General features: G+C 36.7%; 1 protein-coding gene across 1 annotated transcript in view; it reads left to right on the forward strand.

Moving 5' to 3' along the window:
- The window catches only part of LOC127831952 (ATP-dependent DNA/RNA helicase DHX36-like), a 62,474-nt gene that overhangs the window by 24,665 nt on the left and 15,360 nt on the right, over nt 1–22,449 (forward strand). The window contains exons 12-24 of the mRNA XM_052357044.1: nt 418–491; nt 2,200–2,274; nt 3,241–3,407; nt 5,336–5,417; nt 8,336–8,461; nt 9,237–9,339; nt 9,965–10,055; nt 11,543–11,663; nt 12,761–12,904; nt 16,433–16,550; nt 17,274–17,372; nt 18,297–18,470; nt 20,956–21,042. Of these exons, the coding sequence (XP_052213004.1) occupies nt 418–491; nt 2,200–2,274; nt 3,241–3,407; nt 5,336–5,417; nt 8,336–8,461; nt 9,237–9,339; nt 9,965–10,055; nt 11,543–11,663; nt 12,761–12,904; nt 16,433–16,550; nt 17,274–17,372; nt 18,297–18,470; nt 20,956–21,042 (1,461 nt within the window). The remainder of the gene's footprint in view (nt 1–417; nt 492–2,199; nt 2,275–3,240; nt 3,408–5,335; nt 5,418–8,335; nt 8,462–9,236; nt 9,340–9,964; nt 10,056–11,542; nt 11,664–12,760; nt 12,905–16,432; nt 16,551–17,273; nt 17,373–18,296; nt 18,471–20,955; nt 21,043–22,449) is intronic.

A 22,449-nucleotide genomic window follows, 5' to 3' on the forward strand; every position in this document is an offset into this window, starting at 1 on the left:
AATTTATAAGTAAACCCAACAAAATGTTGACAAAGAATTCTGTTGCCATATAATTTATAAGTAAACCCCCCTAAAAAGTTGACAAAGAATTCTGTTGCCATATAATTTATAAGTAAACCCCCAAAAAATGTTGACAAAGAATTCTGTTGCCATATAATTTATAAGTAAACCCAACAAAATGTTGACGAAGAATTCTGTTGCCATATAATTTATAAGTAAACCTAACAAAATGTTGACAAAGAATTCTGTTGCCATATAATTTATAAGTAAACCCAACAAAATGTGGACAAAGAATTCTGTTGCCATATAATTTATATAAGTAAACCCAACAAAATGTGGACATACACTTATGTTGCATTATTATTTATAAGTAAACCCAACAAAATGTAGACAATTAATTCTGTTGCCATATCACAGGTTGCAGAAAGGGTTGCCGCAGAAAGGGGAGAGAAATGTGGGGAGTCAGTGGGCTACATGATTCGTCTGGAACAGTAAGTACTGGGCGGGGAGTCAGTGGGCTACATGATACGTCTGGAACAGTAAGTACTGGGCAGGGAGTCAGTGGGCTACATGATACGTCTGGAACAGTAAGTACTGGGCGGGGAATCAGTGGGCTACATGATACGTCTGGAACAGTAAGTACTGGGCGGGGAGTCAGTGGGCTACATGATTCGTCTGGAACAGTAAGTACTGGGCGGGGAGTCAGTGGGCTACATGATTCGTCTGGAACAGTAAGTACTGGGCGAGGAGTCAGTGGGCTACATGATTCGTCTGGAACAGTAAGTACTGGGCCGGGAGTCAGTGGGCTACATGATACGTCTGGAACAGTAAGTACTGGGCGGGGAGTCAGTGGGCTACATGATACGTCTGGAACAGTAAGTACTGGGCGGGAAGTCAGTGGGCTACATGATACGTCTGGAACAGTAAGTACTGGGCGGGGAGTCAGTGGGCTACATGATACGTCTGGAACAGTAAGTACTGGGCGAGGAGTCATAGGGCTACATGATTCGTCTGGAACAATAAGTACTGGGCGGGGAGTCAGTGGGCTACATGATACGTCTGGAACAGTAAGTACTTGGCAGGGAGTCAGTGGGCTACATAATACGTCTGGAACAGTAAGTACTGGGCGGGGAGTCAGTGGGCTACATGATTCGTCTGAAACAGTAAGTACTGGGCGGGGAGCCAGTGGGCTACATGATACGTCTGGAACAGTAAGTACTGGGCGGGGAGTCAGTGGGCTACATGATTCGTCTGGAACAGTAAGTACTGGGCAGGGAGTCAGTGAGCTACATGATTCGTCTGGAACAGTAAGTACTGGGCGGGGAGTCAGTGGGCTACATGATACGTCTGGAACAGTAAGTACTGGGCGGGGAGTCAGTGGGCTACATGATACGTCTGGAACAGTAAGTACTGGGCGGGGAGTCAGTGGGCTACATGATACGTCTGGAACAGTAAGTACTGGGACGCATGATAAAAATGTGCTTTGGTCCACTGCAGTGTTTTGTTTACATTTCGCAAGCAATGTGTACTTTTTCCCCATACATTAAAAAATATACGAGTCCCAAAGTTTGAATTTGAAATATTTGAAATATAGCAATGAGTCCTCAGCCAATTGTCAGAGTATAGGACTGGAAATGCGCTCCATAATGAAAGACTTTGCAAATGTAGGTCAGCAGAGCTAATAATGCATTTACAAAACAAAAACTAAAATAAAAAAATTCTATAAATCACCAGTTTCAAGCTCAATAGAAAAAATTGTTGGATTCTTATACAATTTGACAAATATTTAAGTCTTGCTCTGGGAAAACAGGGCTTAATGCATGTCTTCTTACTTTGTAACCTTTTGTTTGGAAGAGACTTCCTTTAAACAAACAAATCTATAGAAGCTGAAAGTGTTGTCCCTTATAAGCCTGTGCAGATTTCACAGGCTAATGAGGGACAACTCATTATTCATTGAGTGCTTTTTTCACGAAGCAAAGCTCAAACGTGCTTCGTTTGACTGCATATGTAGGTCACCAGAGCTTAAAATAGATTTACAAAATTACAACTTTAGAAAGAAATTCTCAAAAACCATCTTTTTCAAATGTCATGCATCCTTACTTTTTTATATAGATATCCCATTTAAACCTTAAACAATTTATGCCCAATGTAAAATTTACTGCGCAATATGTTTTATTCCTAAATATTTTTTCATTTCAGCAAGCTTCCGAGAGATGCTGGCTCTATTCTCTTTTGTACGACTGGAATCTTGTTGAAAATGCTGGAAGGGGACAAGTGAGTGATTGTTTTTTATCAAGGAAAATTTTAATTAAGTCATAATAATCATTTTTGTCAGTACAACTAAGTAAATAAGTTTATTCTTAATTACATACAGGTAACTAAAGTTTTATAAACCCTTACAACTTTTACAATATACCAAAAGCAAGCAACATTTTATCAAAATGCCAATGTCAGCATAGTATTATGTATTATGACTACAAGAATCTGCAATGTATTGTTTACATATGTTAATGTAATTATTTTGTATTATGACTAAAAGAATTTCAAATGTATTGTTTACAAATATTTATGTAAAAACACTTTTGGATGATTCTCGCAAGCTTCGCACATGCATTAAGCCCAGTTTTCCCAACACAATGCCCATAAAATACTTTCAGAGAGTTATCGTAAGCCTTGCACATCATTCTTGATGAGATTCACAAGCCTGACAGTTAAATGTTGTCCTATATTAGCCTCTGCAGTTGGCACAAGATAATCAGAGACAACACTGTCCACCTGCATTTTTGCTAAGAAAAGACTTTCTTTAAAATAAAAATATCATAATAGCTGAAAGTGTTGTCCCTGATTAGCCTGTGCCAACTGCCCAGGCTAATCTTGGACAATACTTTACGCTCATGCATTAAACACCCTTTTCACAGAGCACGGCCCATTTACAAAATTACTGAATCACAAGTTTCCATAGTAACACATATTTGCAAAATACAAAAAATCAATTTTACTGAGTAGAAGACTGATTCACGAAAGTTGTAAAAGCCTTGCTTCAGTCAACATATCCTTGTACCTTCTTGTGAAAAGATATGTGCCGTATTAGCTGTAATATGACCTGACCTAAAATTTAGTTTTGGAGAAACTTAGCTTTTTTGTAAAAAATTCCATAAAAGTGGAAAGTGGAAGAGGCTTGCATGAATCCCAGTGTTTTCCAGATTGAGACTCAAATGTTTACTTTATACAACCTTTCAGGTCGTTATCACGAGCCACGCACATTATCCTGGATGAGATTCATGAACGTGACCTGCTGTCTGACTTTCTGATCATCGTACTCAAGGACATTCTGACCTCCAGACCTGACCTGAAACTCGTGTTGATGAGTGCAACACTCAACGCTGAGGCCTTCTCCAAGTATTTTGGTGAGATCACTCATTAACAATCCTTAAGCCATTACCACTCAGGTACGAAACTGATCTGTTTGAAGTGCTTCAGTAAATCAAATGAAATTGAAGATCTTTCTTACAAGATTCAAGGCTTCATTTTCAACCCTAAGATACTGATGATCAGCAAAAAGCGTAAAACCTGAGCAGACTGCGAGTTACCTGCAGGTTGTTCTGGTTGTATGCTGGTTGCTTTAAGCCATTTTCACTTAGCTTTAAAGCAGAAAAGGATAAACATAATTGACCGGTAGATTTTGGTTTTGGCGGTAATTACCTATGGTCTTGAGTTACGATGTGAAAGAAAAAAATACAAGGGCAATGACCTGTAGTTTTTATGTCCCCCACTATAGTAGTGGGGGACATATTGTTTTTGCCCTGTCTGTTGGTCTGTCTGTTTGCGCCAACTTTAACATTTTGCAATAACTTTTGCTATATTGAAGATAGGAACTTCATATTTGGCATGCATGTGTATCTCATGAAGCTGCACATTTTGAGTGGTGAAAGGTCAAGGTCAAGGACATCCTTCAAGGTCAGAGGTCAAATATATGTGGCCAAAATCGCTCATTTTATGAATACTTTTGCAATATTGAAGATAGCAACTTGATATTTGGCATGCATGTGTATCTCATGGAGCTGCACATTTTGAGTGGTGAAAGGTCAAGGTCAAGGTCATCCTTCAAGGTCAGAGGTCAAATATATGTGGCCCAAATCGCTTATTTTATAAATACTTTTGCAATATTGAAGATAGCAACTTGATATTTGGCATGCATGTGCATCTCATGGAGCTGCACATTTTGAGTGGTGAAAGGGCAAGGTCAAGGTCATCCTTCAAGGTCAGAGGTCAAATATATGTGGCCCAAATCGCTTATTTTATGAATACTTTTGCAATATTGAAGATAGCAACTTGATATTTGGCATGCATGTGTATCTCATGGAGCTGCACATTTTGAGTGGTGAAATGTCAAGGTCATCCTTCACAAGGTCAAGGTCATCCTACAAGGTCAAACATCATATAGGGGGACATTGTGTTTTACAAACACATCTTGTTTTAAGCAGCATTTGACAATGAGACACTTTTGTAAAATCCTCAATGACCTACTTTTACAAATCATTAACACTTTTATTGATGCTAATTTATACATAGAACACTGAATAATTTCATGCAATATCCAGAACAACTTGCACCACATTTTGCTCTGCCCATGAATAGTTGCAAAAAAAACATTTTATTTAATGCTTTCCGGTGGTTTATAGAGAAATATCAGTGAATTAAAACTGATAATTTCACTGTTTCAAACAGTGAAAATTATCAGTGACAATTATCGATAATTTTCATTGTTTACTGTGAAATGACGTCACTTTACGCACATGAATTAAACCCCCTTTTCATAGAGCAAGGCCCATATCTTTTTTTTCCAAATGACTGCCTAACAAAATTCTTTGTCATTATTAATCAAAATGTTCAGTTTTTCTTCCAAGCTGTGAGAGTTGAACCAATGCAATTATAGTATTTAAAACACTTTTTTTCATAATTTGACAGTATTAGTAAGCATAAAAATCTTAATTTCCCAAGTTAAGTTAATGCGACACAATTTGTTTCCCCTTGAAGGCCCCCAGCCTCATTCCAAAAATGGTGAAGAAAAAAAAGTCCATATGAATATAGTCCATATAGGTATAGTCCATATGAATATAGTCCATATGAATATAGTCCATATGAATATAGTCCATATGAATAAAGTCCATATGAATATAGTCCATATGAGTATAGTCCATATGAATATAGTCCATATGAATATAGTCCATATGAATATAGTCCATATGAGTACTCAGATTATTATTTTACTAAAACGAATGGATGTCATACAAATATGCATATTCATCATGCCTTTGGTTTTTATACGTTTCAGATAATTGCCCTATGATAAACATTCCTGGCTACACGTTTCCTGTTGAAGAGTTTCTACTGGAGGATGTTATAGAAATGCTTCAGTGAGTCCTAAAGATGAGCTTTCTTTCAACAGAAGGCTACACAATTCCTCCTACAGCTGTTCATATGAGCCGCGTTCTGAGAAAACTGGGCTTAATGCATGTGTGTAAAGTGTTATCTCAGATTAGCCTGTGCAGTCCGCAAAGGCTAATCAGGGAAGACACTTTCCGCCTTAATTAGATTTTCGGTAAGGAGGGACTTCCTTGACACTAAAAATACCATAAAAGCGGAAAGTGTTGTCCCTGATTAGCCTGTGCGGATTGCACAGGCTAATCTGGGATGACACTTTACGCACATGCATTAAGCCCAGTTTTCTCAGAACGCGGCTCATACATGCATTGTTTAGGTTACTTCTGATGTATCCATATGCTCTAAAGAATTTTGTTTTGGTTTAACAGATATTGCATTGACTCATGACTGCTGAATTTTATTTCATCATTTTTTATGCCCCCATTTCGAAGAAAAGGGGGTATATAGTTTTGGCACTGTCTGTCGGTCGGTCGGTCGGTCGGTCAGTCAGTCAGTCAGTCGGTCGGTCGGTCGGTCACACTTCGTGTCCGCTCTCTAATTCAGATAGTTTTCATCCGATCTTTACCAAACTTGGTCAGAAGTTGTATCCAGACAATATCTAGGTCAAGTTCGAAAATGGGTCATGCCAGGTCAAAAACTAGGTCACGGGGTCACTTAGTGCATTTCAAGGATTAAGCATGGTGTCCGCTCTCTAATTGAAGTAGTTTTCATCTGATCTTTACTAAACTTGGTAAGAAGTTGTATTAAGACAATATCTAGGTCAAGTTCGAATATGGGTTATGCTGGGTCAAAAACTAGGTCATGGGGTCACTTAGTGCATTTCAAGGATTTAGCATGTTGTCCGCTCTCTAGTTTATGTGGCTTTCTGATTTATTTTGATATTCTAAGACATTTTTATGCTCTCGAAGGAGGGCATATAGTGATTGGACTGTCCGTTCGTCTGTCTGTCCGTCTGTCCGTCACACTTTGCGTTTAGATTTCGAAAAATGCTCATAACTTCTATGTCGCTTCAGATAGCAATTTCATATTTTGCATGCATGTGAATATGGACAAGGCCTTTCCATACTCACACAAATTTTGACCCCTGTGACCTTGACCTTGAACTTAGGGTCCGCGTTTAGGTTCGAAATCTGCGTTTAGGATTTGAAAAAAACCTAATAACTTCTACCAAGCGTTTACACAGTTATACTTTTATGTAGTGACAAAGTTACAGTTGGGGGCATCCGTGTCCTGTGGACACATTTCTTGTTGTAAAGTTAAAGTTCTTTTAAGGCCAAAAGTGTCTATGTACAAAAAAGTAGGTTAGTGTTGCATACTGATAAGTTTATTAAGTTAGGCTTAGAAAACCTTAGCTACAACCTTAGCAAGTGGTTTAGGTTTTTATGCCAAGCAAATAAACTTCTGGTTTCAACACTTAACTGGTATTCTATTTATCCCAACATTTTTAGATTATTCTGTCTTCATATTAAAATGTAAAGAAAAGAAAATGGCTGAAAACTACACTTGCCATAAAATGAGGTCATGTAACACATGCATTGAGCACAGTTTTCCCAGAATGCGGCACATACTTTTTTTTTGTTCATAGCTATGAGGCCCTTGAACATACCTTACACAGTGCTGTTGGTGTATCAGTCAGGTTTGTGACTAAGGTCCATTTGCTATTTGTTCATAGCTATGAGGCCCTTGAACATACCTTACACAGTGCTGTTGGTGTATCAGTCAGGTTTGTGACTAAGCTCCATTTGCTACTTGTTCATAGCTATGAGGCCATTGACAATACCTTACACAGTGCTGTTGGTGTATCAGTCAATTTTGTGACTAAGCTCCATTTGCTATTTGTTCATAGCTATGAGGCCATTGAAAATACCTTACACAGTGCTGTTGGTGTATCAGTCAGGTTTGTGACTAAGCTCCATTTGCTATTTGTTCATAGCTATGAGGCCATTGAAAATACCTTACACACTGCTGTTGGTGTATCAGTCAGGTTTGTGACTAAGCTCCATTTGCTATTTGTTCATAGCTATGAGGCCCTTGAACATACCTTACACAGTGCTGTTGGTGTATCAGTCAGGTTTGTGACTAAGCTCCATTTGCTACTTGTTCATAGCTATGAGGCCATTGACAATACCTTACACAGTGCTGTTGGTGTATCAGTCAGGTTTGTGACTAAGCTCCATTTGCTATTTGTTCATAGCTATGAGGCCATTGAAAATACCTTACACAGTGCTGTTGGTGTATCAGTCAGGTTTGTGACTAAGCTCCATTTGCTATTTGTTCATAGCTATGAGGCCATTGACAATACCTTACACAGTGCTGTTGGTGTATCAGTCAGGTTTGTGACTAAGCTCCATTTGCTATTTGTTCATAGCTATGAGGCCATTGAAAATACCTTACACAGTGCTGTTGGTGTATCAGTCAGGTTTGTGACTAAGCTCCATTTGCTATTTGTTCATAGCTATGAGGCCATTGAAAATACCTTACACAGTGCTGTTGGTGTATGAGTCAGGTTTGTGACTAAGCTCCATTTGCTATTTGTTCATAGCTATGAGGCCATTGAAAATACCTTACACAGTGCTGTTGGTGTATCAGTCAGGTTTGTGACTAAGCTCCATTTGCTACTTGTTCATAGCTATGAGGCCATTGACAATACCTTACACAGTGCTGTTGGTGTATCAGTCAGGTTTGTGACTAAGCTCCATTTGCTATTTGTTCATAGCTATGAGGCCATTGAAAATACCTTACACAGTGCTGTTGGTGTATCAGTCAGGTTTGTGACTAAGCTCCATGTGCTATTTGTTCATAGCTATGAGGCCATTGAAAATACCTTACACAGTGCTGTTGATGTATCAGTCAGGTTTGTGACTAAGCTCCATGTGCTATTTGTTCATAGCTATGAGGCCCCGTACACAATGCAGGCACGGCAGCCGAGACGCAGGGACTTGACCGCTCAACGAGAGATGGAGGAGAGAGAGGTGTGGCTACGTAACCTCGAAGGAGGGGTCAACACTGACAAAAGGTCTGTTCAGTTGTTGGTTTCTTCCTTTCTTTCTGTATTTATTTAGATGCATTTCATTCAAATAATATGCCCAGGTACTCTCATTATGTGTAGCAGGCCAGTATTGACCTACCCATGCTTAGATTTTAGCATATTCAATAGACTTAAAACAAAGAAAATACGTTCAACTTGGTCATGGAGTTCTTTCTACTACCATTGTCTTCCTATCTAAGATTCAAGTAGGGCAGTTGTCAGTTACTGGCCTAAGTATATGCCTGATGCTGCATCATGTGATGACCCAGAAGGTTTCCTAGCTCTTTTATCTAAATTATTTACTAGACTGGCAAAAGTTGTGACAAATTTTCAATTACAGCTGCAATTTCCAAAGAGTTCATTTTTGCTGAAAGATATTCAATTTTGGTGTGGTCTTGTGTTGTTGGGGATAAGCTGGGAACCCAATTGAAGCCTTCTCCTGTAGGGTATAGTGACTACATATCAACTCTCATGCACCATTAAACATGGGTCACCTAGGTGCAAAATAAGTTTACCAAGCACTTTGCTGACGTTACAATCGTTAAAACACTGACAATTTAGCTACCTGTGACAACGGGTAATCCTCAGGGATTACATATTCAGCTCTTACGTAATATATTTTGTTTGAAGGAAGACTCTTTTAAACTTAAATCCAGTCAAGACGGAAAGTGTCGTCCTGGATCAATCTTGGGCGACACTTTACGCACATGCATGAAGCCCCATTTTTCCAAAGTATGGCTCAATTATTTTCTGTTTTTTCTAGATACTCGAGACATACCATAAACCAGCTACAGAGTCTGGACTTCAATAAAGTGGACACTGAGCTCATATACCAGCTGATATGGCACATATCTTTACACAAGAAGGTATGAGGATATGTTTAATGCAGCAAGGCTTTTATAACGTTTGTGAATCACTCTTCTACTCTTTGAAATTGATTTGTTGTATCATGCAAATACGTGTTACTTTGGAAACTTGTGATTCAGTAATTTTATAATGAATTACTTCAGTAATATTTATACTCATTGAACTTAAGATCAGTCTTCATGCTAGCCTACTTGTACGAAGTCAGGGGCAAGGAAAATGACTATATGTACTCATGTCACACTATTAATTTTTATGCCCCCGAAGGAGGGCATATAGCGTTTAGGTTTCCAAAAATGCTCATAACTTCAATGTCGCTTCAGATAGCAATTTCATATTTGGCATGCATGTGTATATGGACAAGGCCTTTCCATAAACACACAAATTTAAACCCCTGTGACCTTGACCTTGAACTTAGGGTCCACGTTTAGGTTTCGAAATCTGTGTTTAGGTTTTGAGAAAAGCTCATAACTTCTATCAAGCGTTTATAGGGAACATAAGTCATCCTATGGTTACAGCTCTTGTTGCGTTCTGTATGTCGCACACACTTAAGCCTTGAACTGCTTTGAAACATTTTATGTTTGAGTTCCCAAATATATCAAGTTATAAATCCTGTATTTATTGTAGGAGGGGGCCATACTGGTGTTTGTTCCAGGATGGGGTGATATCAATGATGTGTATAAGAAACTCATGGCAAACATGGCATTTAAGTCTGCATGTAAGTTATTTCACATTTGTAAAATCATAAGTATTATAATTTATCATTTGAACAAAATAATCCCTGAAACTTTTACTTGTCAATTTTTTTATTTTTCCACTATGATCGATTTTACTAGAAGGAGCTGTATATTTACTCTCCATTGTAGGTGTTTGTCTTGCAGAATAACTGAATACTGTTATGGCTAAAAAATTACTGAAGATACTTGAATGAAACTTGGTACAATTATAATGCATGACAAGCTTACTCACAATCCATATGGGCCGTGCTCTGTGAAAAGGGTGTTTAATGCATGTGCGTTAAGTGTCGTCCCAGATTAGCCTGTGAAGACCACACAGGCTAATCAGGGTTGACACTCTCTGCCTAAACTGAATTTTTACTAAGAAGTAACTTTCTTTAAACAAAAAATATCATAAAAGCGAAAATTATCATTCGTGATAAGCCACACAGGCTTAGCTGGGACGACACTTTATGTGCATGCATTAAACCCCCTTTTCTCAGAACATGACTCTGTTGTGTTGAGGTCAAAGCTCAGATAACTCTTACTAGGAATAGAACCTTACTTAGTATTTGAATAAATCAAAGACTTCATTAACCCTTATGATTGGTCTGTTTATTCATCAGTCTTTCCATCTGCAAAAAACGGATTACATATTTTGGAAAGTAAATGTGATGAAACAGGAATATCAAGTGAGTGTAAACTGTTTGTACAATGCATAGGGAATATTACATGACTGGTGTTTCGATGAATTGTATAACAGGAGTTCATTGTATGACTTTCATTTTCAAGAGCCTGTATGTTAAAACCTATTTTAGCTCCATTTAATATAAAGCCTAAGGCTTATGTGAAACGCTCCCAAGTCCATTGGATGGGCCTAGAACCAGTTCTTGGTGTCTTTTGGGGGTAGATCTAAAGAATGCTTCCACAGTGGTGATCGAACCCTGTGCTATGAAGACACCATTATCCACTATCCACTGCGACCTTTTAAAGAGCCTGTATGACGATTGGAATAGGATTTAACACGATTAATATGTGCAGTACATTCCGTTGGAGCAAGCCAACCATGATATATTTCATTTATTATATGCTTTCATGTGATGAAAAACAGTATTTCCTCTCACCAGCAAAACAAATGACATAATAGCTCGAAACATAAACATAACATATTGAACTTTACAATTATTTACATGCTGTCATAACAAAAGAATGATGAGTACATTAATGATGTCATTCAAACATCTCCTGCTGTTTAGTACTTAAACAGATTGATCACTATGAAATTAGGAATACTGATCTGGTATTTGTTCTAGGTTTATGTTTTAAAGGCTTCATTTCGAAGGTACTGATGAGAAGCAAACAGAATAATAACACCTGAACAGCCTGCAAGTAACTTCACAGGTTGTTCTTGTTTTATGCTGGTTGCAAATAGCCATTTGTAAAATGCTTGTGAATGGGAAAGGGTTAAATGATGCCTCTACTGTTGCAGCCCACTTCAGAATTATCCCCCTACATTCTCTGATGCCTACCATCAACCAGAGGGAGGTGTTTGAGAGGCCCCCACCAGGAGTTAGGAAGATCATCATAGCAACCAATATTGCCGAAACCAGGTAATAAAGATATTTTAGTAATGTGCTTAACAGTACAAAGAGTCATGATTGCAAAAGAGTAATCTTTTATATATGTTGACGGATCTGTTTAAGATTAACTTAAGATGCAATGATGATGATTGGTACTAATTCTTCTACTGAAAAACTATTTAAATTCAAAGTGTTTTAAGCTGTTTGATGTCTCGATAAATTTAAAAGATATTTGTTAATTTGTATTTCGGAAAATATATAAAAATATGAGCTCTTTTGTATGTGTTGATATATCACTAGAGATATAATTCCAAATTGTCTACTAGTTTTGGGTAATCAAAAACTCCTTAATTATTTCTAATATGTAAACATGGATTATGGTTGCTTGAACACTTTATCTAATATCATAAAAATACTTCTTTCACCTCTTAAATGCCACTTTTTCATGTAAAATAAAATATTTCTTTTACATCTTTAAACTTGGTAAATCATATTGATCTCTTACAGTATAACCATAGATGATGTTGTGTACGTGATTGATGGGGGTCGTATCAAGGTTAAAGGGTTCTCTTACAGTATAACCATAGATGATGTTGTGTACGTGATTGATGGGGGTCGTATCAAGGTTAAAGGGTTTTCTTACAGTATAACCATAGATGATGTTGTGTACGTGATTGATGGGGGTCGTATCAAGGTTAAAGGGTTCTCTTACAGTATAACCATAGATGATGTTGTTTACGTGATTGATGGGGGTCGTATCAAGGTTAAAGGGTTCTCTTACAGTATAACCATAGATGATGTTGTGTACATGATTGATGGGGGTCGTATCAAGGTTAAAGGGTTCTCTTACAGTATAACCATAGATGATGTTGTGTACGTGATTGATGGGGTCATATCAAGGTTAAAGGGTTCTCTTACAGTATAACCATAGATGATGTTGTGTACGTGATTGATGGGGGTCGTATCAAGGTTAAAGGGTTCTCTTACAGTATAACCATAGATGATGTTGTGTACGTGATTGATGGGGGTCGTATCAAGGTTAAAGGGTTCTCTTACAGTATAACCATAGATGATGTTGTGTACGTGATTGATGGGGGTTGTATCAAGGTTAAAGGGTTCTCTTACAGTATAACCATAGATGATGTTGTGTACGTGATTGATGGGGGTCGTATCAAGGTTAAAGGGTTCTCACCTGATACCAACATGGCCTCCCTGGATTCACAACTTGTGTCAAAAGCCAATGCCAGACAACGCAGGGGTAGAGCGGGACGGTGAGTTCAATTTGTTTGTTAGCCATTATCTGGGTAAACTGGACTTAATGAATTTGCTTGAACTGTCATCCCTGATTAGCCTGTGTATTCAGCTCAGGCTAATCAGGGACAAAACTTTCCACTTTTTATGCCCCCGGATCGAATGATCAGGGGCATATAGTTTTTGGCCTGTCTGTCTTTCATTCTGTCACTCTGTAAGTCTGTCCCAAGACTTAAACCTTGGTTAAAGTTTTGCGATAACTTTTGCAATATTGAAGATAGCAACTTGATATTTGGCATGCATGTGGATCTCATGGTGCTGCACATTTTGAGTGGTGAAATGTCAAGGTCAAGGTCAAAGGTCAAATATATATATGGCTTCAAAGCGACACAAAAGGGGGCATTGTGTATCTGACAAACACATCTCTTGTTATTGAATGGTTTGTTTAAAGGAAGTCACTTCTAAAAACAAATCCGGTCTAGGCAAAAAGTGTCCTCCCTTATTAGCCTGTGTAGACTGAGTTGACTCTGCACGTGCTTTAAGCCCAGTTTTCCCAATACGCTGCTCATTATATGTTTGAAATGTTAGAAATGATGTAGCAATGAGGAAACTGAAATGGATCTCTCAATTTAGTTTAAAGCGAGACTATCCGATTTTTATATGGGTTAAATTGTAATATATTGATAAAAATATGTTACAATAACACAAAATAGGCAAGAAAAATTGTACATTGAACGCTAATTTCATCAAATGCAGCAAAGACAATTAAGCGCCCGAGCTGACAAAGATATTTTGTACATATGTTCATACAATAAACGAATCGTTCGTCTTTTTATTAGGATCGGAGTAAGTGTTCGTGTGTCTTATGAATAAATATCATTGCATGAAATTAAAATGATCCGTAAAACTAAATTTAGATTCACACCGTACATGCATGATATACATGCTTGCGAATTTGACTGTATTTTCATAGTATTTTCGATTTCAGAATAATCTATCTGGATTATTTCGCATTTTTCGACACATGTTCTTCTTAACTTTTATTTTAATTTATTTTGAAATATATGTATAATGTATAATAAGTTTTTTACACATTTTATATAAATTCATAAATATTTGATAAAATCGTATAGTCTTTAAGCCAGATAATGATAGTTAGGTTGCTTGACTATAAAATCACACATTTAATAACAACCTTCACAAATAAAATGACACAATTTCTTCCATTAAAATTACTTTGGTACATAAAATCACATTCAATTACATACTTTTCACATAATAAGTCTATCACACATATAATTACTCTGTTTTTCTCAAAAATCGCAGATCAAATCTTACACATTTTACAAGTCAAAGAAGACCCATGGGCATATCATATTACAATATTCACACATCAAATCACCCATTTCAAGACATCAAATCACTCATTTCCAGACATCAAATAACCCATTTCCAGACATTAAATATCCATTCCCAGACATCAAATCACCCATTTCCAAACATCAAATCACCCATTTGCAGACATCAAATTACCCATTTCCCAACATCAAATCACTAATTTCCAGACATCAAATCACCAGTTTCCAGTCATAAAATTACCCATTTCTAGACATCAAATCACCCATTACTAGACATCAAATCACTCTTTTCTAGACATCAAATCACCCATTTCTAGACATCAAATCACCCGTTTCTAGACATCAAATCACCCATTTCTAGACATCAAATCACCAGTTTCCAGTCATCAAATTACCGATTTCTAGACATCAAATCACCTGTTTCTAGACACCAAATCACCCATTTCTCGACATCAAATCACCCTTTTTTAGACATCAAATCACCCTTTTCTAGACAACAAATCACCCATTTCTAAACATCAAATCACCCATTTCTAGCCATCAAATCACCAGTTTCCAGTCATCAAATTACCTATTTCTAGACATCAGATCACCAGTTTCTAGACATCAAATCACCCATTTTTAGACATCAAATCACCCTTTTCTAGACATCAAATCACCCATTTCCAGACATCAAATCACCCATTTCTAGACATCAAATCACCCATTTCTAGACATCAAATCACCCATTTCTAGACATCAAATCACCCATTTCTAAACATCAAAACACCCATTTCTAGCCATCAAATCACCCATTCTAGACATCAAATCACCCATTCCAGACATCAAATCACCCATTTCAGACATCAAATCACCCATTTCAGACATCAAATCACCCATTTGTAGACATCAAATCACCCATTTCAAGACATCAAATCATTCATTTCCAGACATCAAATAACCCATTTATATTAGGGATGCAATTGGTTAACCGGTTAACCTTATAAAACGACCAGTTAACTGGTTACATGTTCCAGAAAAGGTTAACCTGGAAATTTTTTATTTGATTATGCTTTTTTTCATGGAATAATTCGTACGAGTTTACTTTTTTCGCGTGACATACTGCCAACTTAGGCTGGCGACTGGTAAGAACAACATGCCGCACCATCGCCGATAATAAATAACGTGTCAACAATCAAAGTAATAAAGCAATTAATTAGTACCTTTGTGATAACAAATAGGGGGTACGTTTTGATTACTGACACTATTGGTCTTTTGACTTGCTAAAATTTAAATACGAACTGCGGTGAGTGTGAGCTATTAGCGAAGACGTAATTGACATGTTTATTGAACTCGTGATAAAAAGCAGTTGAGACATTGGACGGCTTATTTTGATGATTTGTTAGCCAATATCCAACACTGATTGCTCGCGAAACAACCATGTTTATAAGTAACAATTTTGTGATGAATTGCATCCGTAGTTACAATCTTTACGAGTTAACGTCATTTTTGTTTATCAAAATTCAGTTTGTGAGCGATACGACGCGAACGTGATATAAGCAGCCCAACCAAAAATAAGTTAATAACACGTAAAAATGAACATTTTGTAGTTCTTTTTTTTTACTACTATGCATTAACGCAGGATAAATAAATAAAATATATAGCATACATTTACAAAATTATGAAAATAATTTGTATAGTACATTTTATTACAAAACTGACATGTTATCAAAGCAAGCGATTTCAAATTTGAAATTACTTTTGTTTCTACAGAACGGTTCTCTACTCTCAATCAATCTAACTACTTAAGGGTTTTTTCGGTTAACTGGTTAATAACTGGTTATGGAAAAAGGTTAACCGGTTAATAATTCTGCATCCCTAATTTATATACATAAATTCACTCATTTTTAGACATCAAATAACCCATTTCTATACATCAAGTCACTCATTTTTAGACATCAAATAACCCATTTCTAGAAATCAATTAACCCATTTCCAGACATCTAATTACCAATTTATAGACATCAAATAACCTATTTCTATACAATATATCACACACTTCCACACAACCATTCACACATTTTCACACATGTTATCACACACTTGCACACATTTTCACACATGTTATCACACACTTGCACACATTTTCACACATGTTATCACACACTTCCACACATGGAATCACACACTGTTTCTCACTCTCTCCTCCAGAGTACAGCCTGGTGAATGCTACCACCTGTACAGTGGCTACCAGGCCTCTATCATGGACAACTACATGGCCCCAGAGATACTGAGAACTAGACTGGAGGAGCTGTGCCTCACTATCAAGGTAACGGACAGTTTTTTAGTATTGAGCCTTGTTTTGAGAAAACTGGGCTTAATGCATGTAGCTAAAGTGTCATACCTGATAAGCTTGTGCAGTTCACACAGGCTTATCAGGGAAGACGGTTTCTGCCTAAACTGGATTTTTAGTTCAGAAAGACTACATGTTTGTATTATAAACAAACAAAATGAATAAATGCGGACAGTGTTTGCACAGGCTTATCTGGGAACACACTTAACGCACAAACAATAAGCCCTGAGAACTATGCTCTATTACAATTCATACTGCATACTTACATGATGATGTAATTGTTGAAAAAATATAAATGCTGTGCTCAGACATCTATGAACTACTGAACACAGTCAAGTGGGAAAGCTTGTGAAAACTTGCATCGTCTTTCTTGAAGACACTAAGTGTAATTACTTAAAGATTTTTGACTCTTAGAAATAAATATAAAAAATGTGTCCAAATGAAATCATAACCAGAAAGAAAACCAAAACGAATCCTTTCAATGTCTATTGTAATAATGCTGAGATATTCCTGTGTATAACATCACTAGCTGAAGAAAGTGTGTGCTTGTAAAAAATTCATCGTTAAGAAGTATTACTTTATGACCATTTGTAAATTATAAAACATGTGTACTGGTAAGTGCTGCCCAATGTTATTAACACCATTTTCATTTCATATTTTCAAATGTTAACCAGTTTTTCCTTCCTTTGTTTTTCACAGCTGTTAAACTTGGGGAAGATCGTGCCTTTTGTCCAGAAGGCGATGCAGCCTCCGTCACTAGCTGCTGTGGAGAGTGCCATAGTCAACTTGCAAGATCTGGTACTCAGTGTAGTGTTAGATTACCATGCAATCCATTGTTAGATAACTATACAATCTGTTGTTAGATTACCATGTGATCTTTTGTAAGCTAACCATGAAATCTATTGTTAGATCACCATGCAATCTGTTGTTAGATAACCATGCAATCTATTGTTAGATAACCATGCAATCTTTTGTTAGATAACCATGCAATCTATTGTTAGATAACCATGCAATCTATTGTTAGATCACCATGCAATCTATTGTTAGATAACCATGCAATCTATTGTTAGATCACCATGCAATCTATTGTTAGATAACCATGTAATCTATTGTTAGATCACCATGCATTCTATTGTTAGTTCACCATGCAATCTATTGTTAGATCACCATGCAATATATTGTTAGTTCACCATGCAATCTGTTGTTAGATTATCATAAATCTTTTGTGAGATTGCCATGCAATCTATTGTTAGATTACCATAAATCTTGTGTAAGATTTAAACAAATCTGTTGTGAGATTACCATAAGACTATTATTCAACTACCATACAATTGAGTAATAGCTTTACTTTACCTTGCAACATCTGGTATACAGTCCAGTGTTAGCTTACCTGAACGATAAGGAGAATTAAAAATATTTATGTGGTGAAATTTTTATGAGAAAGAAATTTTTGTGAAGACATTGTAATTTTGGTAATGCGTTGTTTCTTGTTTGGAACGACATTCTAATTTTATAATGCATTGTTCTTGTTTAAAAAAATATTCTTTTTTGGGGAAAGTTTAATATATTTTAAAAGGCTGTGTTCTATTTTAAGAATATTTTATTATATTATTGGAATTATTTATTCTTTTATTTAGAATGTATTGTCTTATTTGTTTGTATACATTGATGTTATTTCAGAATACCTTGTTCTATTTTTATAGTACTTGGTTCTATTTTTAGAATGCACTTGACAAGGAGGAGAATCTCCTGCCCCTTGGGAAGCACCTGGCCCGCATGCCCCTTGACCCCCACACGGGCAAGATGATCCTATACGGGGCCATGTTTAAGTGCCTCGACCCCATACTGACCATCGCAGCTAGCCTCAACTTCAAGGACCCCTTCTTTGCACCTTTGGTATGTGCAGTATATCGTTGTTATTCGGGGGCTCTTTGAGAACTGGGTCTCTAAGAATAAAGAATATTCTTTAAATAAAAAAAATCAGGAATAGCTTTACCGAGAATTGCTTTAATTTTGAGTCAAACTTGGTATCAGCTGCCTCTATCTCCATTATTCTTCATGTAGAAAAATCTGTTAACACTTAACCCCTCATAAACGTATTTTGACACATTTGAAGTCCTTTAGAAAATCAAATTAAATATCAGTCCTTTCCTAATAATATATTTAAGTTTGAAAGGCTTCATTTCCAACCCTATGATAATGATGAGTAGCAAACAGCATAAAACCTGAACAAACAGTGAGTTACACGCAGGCTGTTCTAGTTTTATGCTGTTTGCAAAAAGCCATATTTATCTTGCTTCCGAGAGGGAAAGGGTTAAAGCGAGACTATACCGTTTTGTCAAATATTTATAAAAATTTATATAAAATGAATAAAAAAAACTTATTATTAGATTGGCGAATGTCGACGGGCGGGCTGGCGGGCAGGCGGAACAAGCTTGTCCGCGCCATAACTATGTCGTTCATTGTGAGATTTTAAAATCATTTGGCACATTTGTTCACCATCATTGGACGGTGTTATGCGAAAGAATTACGTCATTATCTCCAAGGTCAAGGTCACAATTTGAGTTCAAAGGTCAAAAATGGCCATAAATGAGCTTGTCCAGGCCATAACTATGTCAATCATTGAGATATTTAATAATCATATGGCCTGTTTGTTCACCATCATTGGGCGGTGTGTCGCGGGAAAGAATTACATCAATATCTCCAAGGTCAAGGTCACAATTTGAGTTGAAAACCTGGTTTTGTGACAATTTTGTCCATTGTTCAATATAAATTAAAATAAAAGTTAAGAAGAACATGTGTCGAAAAATGCGAAATAAGCCAGATATTTAAATCTGAAAACTAAAAACGTCTGTACAGTCGAATTCGCCAGCATGTATATAATGCATGTACAATGTGAATCTAAATTTAGTGTTAAGGATAATTTTAGTTTCCTGCAACGATATCTATTCATATGACACACGAACACTAACTGCGATCCTAATAAAAAGACGAATGATTTGGTTATTGTAGGAAAATATGTGCGAAATATCTTGTCACAATTGGCTCAGGGCGCTAATTTGTCTTTGCTGCATTTTATGAAATTCGTCTTGAATGTATAATTTTTCTTGCCTATTTTGTGTTATAGTAACATATTTTTATCAATATATTACAATTTAACACATATAAAAATCATATAGTATCACTTTAAAGACATTATCACCAGTGGTAGCCCATATATCTTAAAGCGCTGGACATATTTTCTTGGTTCTATGCATACCCTTTATTCTCAAGTCTAAGAATTGGTCGGTGAATACGGGCCCTGGTTTTTGGGTTATTGTACCCCCTTGAGAAGTTTGAGAAGGGTTATATAGATGACACTTTGTCTGTTTGTCCGTAATACATTGTAAATGTTCGAAGTTTGTTAAGAGTATAACCTTCACAATTATAAACGGATTAAATTGAATCTTAATTTTTTTATTTGCAGAATGTGTAGGTTTTTAATACATTTTCCTTATCTCCTGAGATCCTTCTATTCTTGAGTTATTTTCTTTTGAACATTCTTCACAAAGTGGTGCGGGGGGGGGGGGGGGATTTGTCAGCAGCAAAGCTCTCATTTACACTCATGAAACATCTAAAAATGATCCATGATATCTTTTATTGTCATAATAACGTACTTCTTTTGTAAATGTTAAAATCTTCATTGACACATGTATAGAACAGCTAAAAATATGTGTACCTACTGATAAGTTTACTTCTAATTAATTAGGACCATTCTCTCATTTGTGCATGCGATTTAAATGTAGATTGTAGGTTTTACCCTTTACCACTTAGATAAGTATTTTGACGTATATGTGGTCCCTTAGAAAGTTAAATTTAATTAAAGACCTTTCTTACTAGATTCAAATTTTAAAGGCTTCATTTCTAACCCTTACTCGCAGGCTGTTTTGGTTTTATGCTGGTTGCAAAAGCCATTTTCACTTCTTATGGAGGAAAGGGTTAACCTTAATCTGGCACTAATTTAAATTCTTATTAGTTTAAATATACAAGTCCACACATAATGCAGCCTCAGGCCTGAATTGTTTTCAAAATGCACACACGATTGGGCTATTGTCTGTTTACACTTTTGATAAGCCAAGTACTTCTGTTGATTTCTATTCATGGGGTTATTGTAATATATCAGCCGAAAATATGTTTGGGATATGATATACTAGTCTCAACATCTGTTGTTTTTTTTCAGTCATTAAGTGGGTCTGTCCATCAGTCTCCATAAAATTTTATAACTTTGTTGAGCATGGCTTACTAAGTGGGATAGGGGTTTAATTCAGATTAAAATCTCGTGCTCAAAGCTCTTGTTTGTTTTCCTATTCACTACAAATACTTACCTTCTGTATATTTTCAGGAGAAAAAAGCTGAGGCTGACCAGGCTAGAATGAAGCTGGCAGAGAACTGTCTGAGTGACCATATCACACTTGTGAAAGCCTACAATGTAAGACTTGGATATGAACACTGGAGCAGTTTTACCACACAATTTTAAAGGGGCTTCACTATAAGCAGCTTCTTTGTGCACATCTGTCATTCATACATATGTTTAATGCATGTGTGTAAAGATTAGCCTGTGAGGTCCACAAAGGCTAATCAGGGATGACACTTTCTGCTGTGATTGTATTTTTTGTTTTAAAGTAGTCTCTTTTTAAGCAAAAATCTAGATATGCAGAAAGTGTTTATAACTGATTAGCCTGTGCAGACTGCACAGGCTAATTTGAGACGACATTGTACGCACATGCATTAAGCCCTGTTTTTCCAGAATGAGGCTCGTATATATCAGACTTGTCAAGGCCTACATCAATGTAGCTTTAGAGATGAGTTTAATTCCAGTACTTACTTTTACTGTGGTAAATTATAGACAACTCGCCTGTTTACCTCCCTCAGATTAAAATAAGCTCTTTACAAATCTAAGACATTCAGATAAGATGTATACCAGCCTTAATTGCAAAATGTAGTTTTAACAAGAGTACATTGAAAATTACCTTATACATATTTAAGTATTGAAATTTGACAAAAACCGTTTGAAAATGACTTCTAAAATTTTCTAATTTCTGTACATATTTATACCCCACAAATGAAGTTTAGGGGGGTATATAGGAGTGAACTTGTCTGTCGGTCGGTCGGTCTGTCTGTCAGTCGGTCTGTATTAAGTGTCCGCTCTCTAATTCAAGTTGTTTTCATCCGATCTTCACCAAACTTGGCCAGATGTTGTATCTAGATGATGTCAAGGTCAAGTTTGAATATGGGTCATGCCGGGTTAAAAGCTAGGTCACGGGGTCACTTAATGCGTTTTAAACATTGGGCATGGTGTCCGCTCTCTAATTCAAGTAGATTTCATCCAAGCTTCACCAAACTTGGTCAGAAGTTGTATCTAGTTGATGTCCAGTTCGAACATGGGCCATGGCAGGTCAAAAACTAGGTCACGGGGTCACTTAGTGCATTTTTTAACATTCAGCATGGTGTCTGCTCTCTCATTCAAGTAGTTTTCATCCGATCTTCACGAAACTTGGTCAGACGTTTTATCTAGATGATCTTAAGGCCAAGTTTGAACATGGGCCATGCCAGATCAAAAACTAGGTCACGGGATCACTAAGTACGTTTTACACATTCAGCATTTTGTGCGCTCTCTAATTCAAGTAGTTTTCATCCAATCTTCGACACACTTGGTCAGAAGTTGTATCTAGATGGTGTGTTGGTCAAGTTCGAACATGGGCCATGCAGGGTCAAAAACTAGGTCACAGGGTCACTTACTGCGTTTTAAACATTGAGCATGGTGTCCGCTGTTTTTGTAAAGACAACATGCAAAATATTCTGTGTCAATGCGGCATGTGGGGGTATTCATCATGTC

This window comes from Dreissena polymorpha, chromosome 5 (assembly GCF_020536995.1).
Source record: "Dreissena polymorpha isolate Duluth1 chromosome 5, UMN_Dpol_1.0, whole genome shotgun sequence".
Lineage (NCBI taxonomy): Eukaryota > Metazoa > Mollusca > Bivalvia > Myida > Dreissenidae > Dreissena > Dreissena polymorpha.